The 4,641-nt window shown below is 45.8% G+C and overlaps 1 gene segment (V, D, J or C); it reads left to right on the top strand.

Moving 5' to 3' along the window:
- The first annotated feature begins 1,244 nt into the window (after nucleotides 1-1,244).
- On the top strand, nucleotides 1,245-1,823 carry LOC103737416. The segment is given in 2 exon segments: nucleotides 1,245-1,307; nucleotides 1,393-1,823. Coding segments are annotated over 2 exon segments (477 nt in total).
- The last annotated feature ends 2,818 nt before the right edge of the window (nucleotides 1,824-4,641 follow it).

The following is a 4,641-nucleotide window of genomic DNA, read 5'->3' as shown; positions in this document are numbered from 1 at the left end:
GGACTTGAGTGAACGTAAGCTCTGCTAGACGCTGCCCCATAGATATGACAGGTTAAATCCAGGCTCCAGCTTTTCATTTCTCTACACTGATGATGCACATTGCCAAGGCTCAGTGTAATTTCTGCACACACTTCACCTTCAGGAGAATTGACAGTCAGTTGAGATAATCCCCATATTTAAGTCTTGCCCCTCACCTTCTTTTGATACCTTACAGTTTCTGATTTACTTTATTATGTAAGGTAGCAAAAACATTGAGTCACAAGCTGGGCTTGATGCATTAATCCTAGAACTCGAAGGTAGAGGTAGGCAGATTTCTGTGAAATAAAGGCCAGTCTAATCAAGTTCCAGGTCAGCTGGTGCAACAAGAACACCCTGTCGAAAAAAATAAAAATGAAAAGAGCCTCAATCTTGACTATTAGTATATTAGAAGGTTTTTTGAAGAGCAGATCCTCTCTGTGCCTCATGAATTGAGTCAATACATTGTGGAATCTTGTTTCATGTGTGCTCTAGGAGAGAAGAGAGACGGAGAGAGCGAGGGAGGGAGAGAGGGAGGGAGGGAGGGACTGAAATAAGCACCCTGGAGGCACCAGATTTGGAGTTAAGTCCCAGGTTTATGCTCCTTGTTTACACAAACGGGTGGTTTGCCCCAGCAACTTTGGACCAAAGTTAGGCTTTCCAATCCTTTTTTTCAAGGAACTGGATTCTCTTGATGCAATGTTTTATGAGGTGAGTCCTAACAAGTAGAATTACCTACATGTGTGACAAGACAAAGATCCACTCCACTGAAGAATTTTAAAAGGAATTTTTATGCTGCGCTTTAGAAGCATTGTTTCTGATCAGACAACCATGAACATAGGACACCACCATCATAAATTTTGCACTGAAATTTCATGAGATTTATAGTCACACTGAGTTTATTGTAGTCTGGTCTGCTGGATTACATGAATGCATACTCACTTACTGTAAGAAATTCCCCTTTAATTTGTCCCAAGGACCCAAAGCATGAACCATATTGATGCCTCTTTATAATTAGGAAAACAAACAGGAATCAAAACAAGGTCTGTCAGTTCTTTGCCTCCAGTTCCTCTAAGCAGCACCAGGCAAACCTCCCTCAGTTGGTGATACTGATGGAGACCTGCCTCTTCTCCCCTCTTAAATCCTCAGGATCCTCCCACATGCAAAGCAGCCTCTAGCCTCAGGCTGAAAGCCCAGCCCTGGCTGAGGAGCCCCATCTCCTCCTCCAAGGAGCCTCCATCAGACCATGGCTGTGCTGGGCCTGCTCCTCTGCCTGCTGGCTGCTCCCTGCTGTGAGTGTGTCTGGGATTTTAGTTGACAAACTTTGATATGTTTTATACAATGTCTTTGATTGACTTTGATACTCTCTGTTCCAAGGTATCTTGGCCCAGGTGCAGCTGAAGGAGTCAGGACCTGGCCTGGTGAAGCCTAAGGAGACCCTGTCCCTCACCTGCACTGTGTCTGGATTTTCCTTAACCAGCAATCATGTGCACTGGATCCGACAGCCACCAGGAAAGGGTCTGGAATGGATCGGTGCAATCTGGAGTGGTGGAAGCACAGATTATAATTCAGCTCTCAAATCCCGAGTCAGTATCACCAGGGACACCTCCAAGAGCCAAGTTTTCCTGAAACTGAATGATCTGCAGCTTGAGGACACAGCCATGTATTTCTGTGTCAGAGACACAGTGAAGGAACATCAGTGTGAGCCCAGACACAAACCTCCCAGATCAAAGTGCCCGTGTCCAGTAGGGGGCAGTGAAGTTCTGCAGGGCAGCTCAGTACTACCCATGGGTCCTGGGGACCAGTAGGAATCCCTCAGAACACAGTGGGTGCTCAGTCTACCCTGAGTGCTTCCAAGCCCACAGATGGTCTCTGAGCTGGTTAAATGTTACAATCTCCAGTTTCCTGTCCCTGCTCAGAATTTCTCTAGAGACACTTCCTTGAATCCTGTTTTTTGAAAATTCTCTCTGATTCAGCCAAACAACGACATTTCTCCATGGAGCATCTCTGACGCCTGTTTGCCTTTTGGTTCCTGTCAGATGGATGGAGATGAACTTAAGAAAAGGCTTCCTGTCTTTTTTCAACAAGTGACTGTAATTCTAAGAATTGGTGATTTTGAGTTCAGTAAAGACACAGGGAAACTCAGATCATCTCCAATTCATTCTGTTTACTTTTGTATGTGAAGGAGAAGACACAGCTTCTATGAATTAGTGTCCATCCCACACATAGGTTGGAACCTGAAATACGCACGGTTTCAGTCTTCTAGTTTGAGTGTCCGAAGAAAATACAGTTGATTCTTATCTCATAGGTTCCATATTATAAAATCTGAATCTTGATAACAATTAGGTTTTACTACAAAGGCCCAAGAAAGGATTCATTCACAGCTGATCATGTCCACTTTCAGCCAGGGTGAGAGTGAGGCACCTGTGTGCATGTGGAGGGCATTGTAATAACAGGATATAGATAGAGCCTTGTTTTCGGGGTCTCGTTATGTCTGGGCCAGGTGCAGCTGCAGGAGTCAGGATTTGCCGTCGTGAAGACATCACAGTCACCATTCCTGTCCTGCACCATCACAGATTCTCTATCAACTCTAGTTTCTACTGGACCTCGATACGACGGCCTCTAGAGAAGAGGCTCAGTGAATGAACAAATAAGTAGGAGTGGGAACACTGAAGACAGCCCATCCCTGAAGAACAACATCTCCATCTCCGGAGACACTTCCAAGACCCAGTCCTCCCTGCAGCTCACCTGTCACCACTGAGGACAAGGTTCTGTGCTGTGTCACAGCCAAAGGAATTCCGAGTGATTCCTCATAGAACCTCCCTGCACGGAAACTCAGAACATTCAGGATGCACTCAGCACACACCAAGTGCGAGGACTCAACTTCAGAACGGGAATGCAGGAATGATTTGGGAATTTAGCTGCCCTTGGTTATCATCACACTGAGTACCTCAGATATAGAAACTTGAGGATAATTTCTCTCTGGGAATGAAACACTGTCTTCATTGATACCTGCATATGTGTTTCTACTCATTTCTCACAAGACAGAGTGCACAGTAATATTTCTTAATGAAATGTTTGCTTGAAAATAAGTTGATCTTGTTATCATTAGCCATCACATCTCAGGCATTCACAGAGAAAAATCATTCTCCTCTTCACTGCACGTGTGAGTTCCCACGTGCTCTGCTGCCTTTCACAGAGGACACTGCACTGTCTGGAGAAAGTTTGTGTAGCATCATTTATGGTTCCTGATCTCCTGTTCACAGAAATGATTGATGGTTTCAAATATCTACCAGTGCACTGAACAATGCAAGTCAGATCTCGCTACAGTGGCTTTGCATAAAGGAAGAGACCCCAGGACTCCCTGCTTCCCCCTAGCCTGCATTCCAAACCATTCCTGTCAGCCATCATCCTCAATCTTCTACTTCTGACTCGATACAGTCTGACTCAGCCTCACTCTGCAGAATATTGCTGTGTCTGCTCTCCAGCATCTCCCTGGCCTTCCCTGTCTGTGTAGATATCAAAGTTCAGCCTAGATGACAGGAGTCTGAATCAGCTCAAGAATGATTCACAAACACTTACTTCCATACAGACTGACCAATTCAGATGGGAGAGACCACTCAGGGAGTGAAGGGAAGGAAGAGTCCACACAGGACGGTGTCCACTGATCTCCCGACACCCAATGACCATCTTTGCTATGTCGTCTTAAAGTGCCCTGTAGATACTAATCTCAGAAAAATATAATGGATCTGCCTCCATGCTTCTACAGAAACAGCTTAAGGTATTTTTTCCGGCATGTGGCAAACAATGACCTTAACTGAATCTTCTCTGTTGAGGCTGTAGTGTGAAAAGCTGAGTTTCACACCCATGTTCCCTCAGCACTGCTCACAATAATTAACCTCTGCCTATCAGAGGTAAACGGTGAAATAAGGAATTGTGGTTTACGGACAATATAATTTTATTCCAGCCATAAATAGAAGGACTGTGTGTGAGGCTGGTTAGAGTGAACAAGATGAATAACGGTCTTCCTTCTCCACTCAGGTCCTCGTGGAGAATACCAACAGGTGGCACTCTTTGGGGTTTGTCGTGAGCCGGGACTCTGTCTAGCAGAGCCGAGGAAAGATGACACAGACACCAAGGTGGGGTTCAAGCTTCTTTTTCTCTTGCTTCCTTTATTCTTTCTTATATTCTCTCTCATATTCTCTTCATTATCTCACCCACTATGATGCTGCTGCTGCCTGCTTCCCTTGTTGTTCTCTCATGTTGTTCTCCCTTGCTGTTCTCCTATATTGTTCTATCTTCATTACACACTTCAGCTCTTTATGTATCGTTCCAACAGTCCTCCCCCCAGCCAGGACCAATCAGGGCACACACACGTGCAGTGGGCAGGCAGAGGGGCAGCTCATAGCCATGTAGCAAGATCATCAGGCAGGCAGCCCCTGTTCGGGCGCACCTTCCTTCAGAGAGTTGGGGAAAACAAGCGAGATTCACGAGCCTTGGCAATCAGCCAAGAGTTGAAGTAAACAGCGCGAGGTTTGGCAGCCAGCCAAGGCGCCATCTTTGGCTGGCTCGGCCGTGCTCGCTTCCCACATCTCCCCCTTTTTGTTTAAATAACTCAAGGGAGGG

Source organism: Nannospalax galili, unplaced genomic scaffold, assembly GCF_000622305.1.
Source record: "Nannospalax galili isolate Female #2095 unplaced genomic scaffold, S.galili_v1.0 scaffold1938, whole genome shotgun sequence".
NCBI lineage: Eukaryota > Metazoa > Chordata > Mammalia > Rodentia > Spalacidae > Nannospalax > Nannospalax galili.
This window is presented reverse-complemented; position numbering and strand designations above follow the sequence as displayed.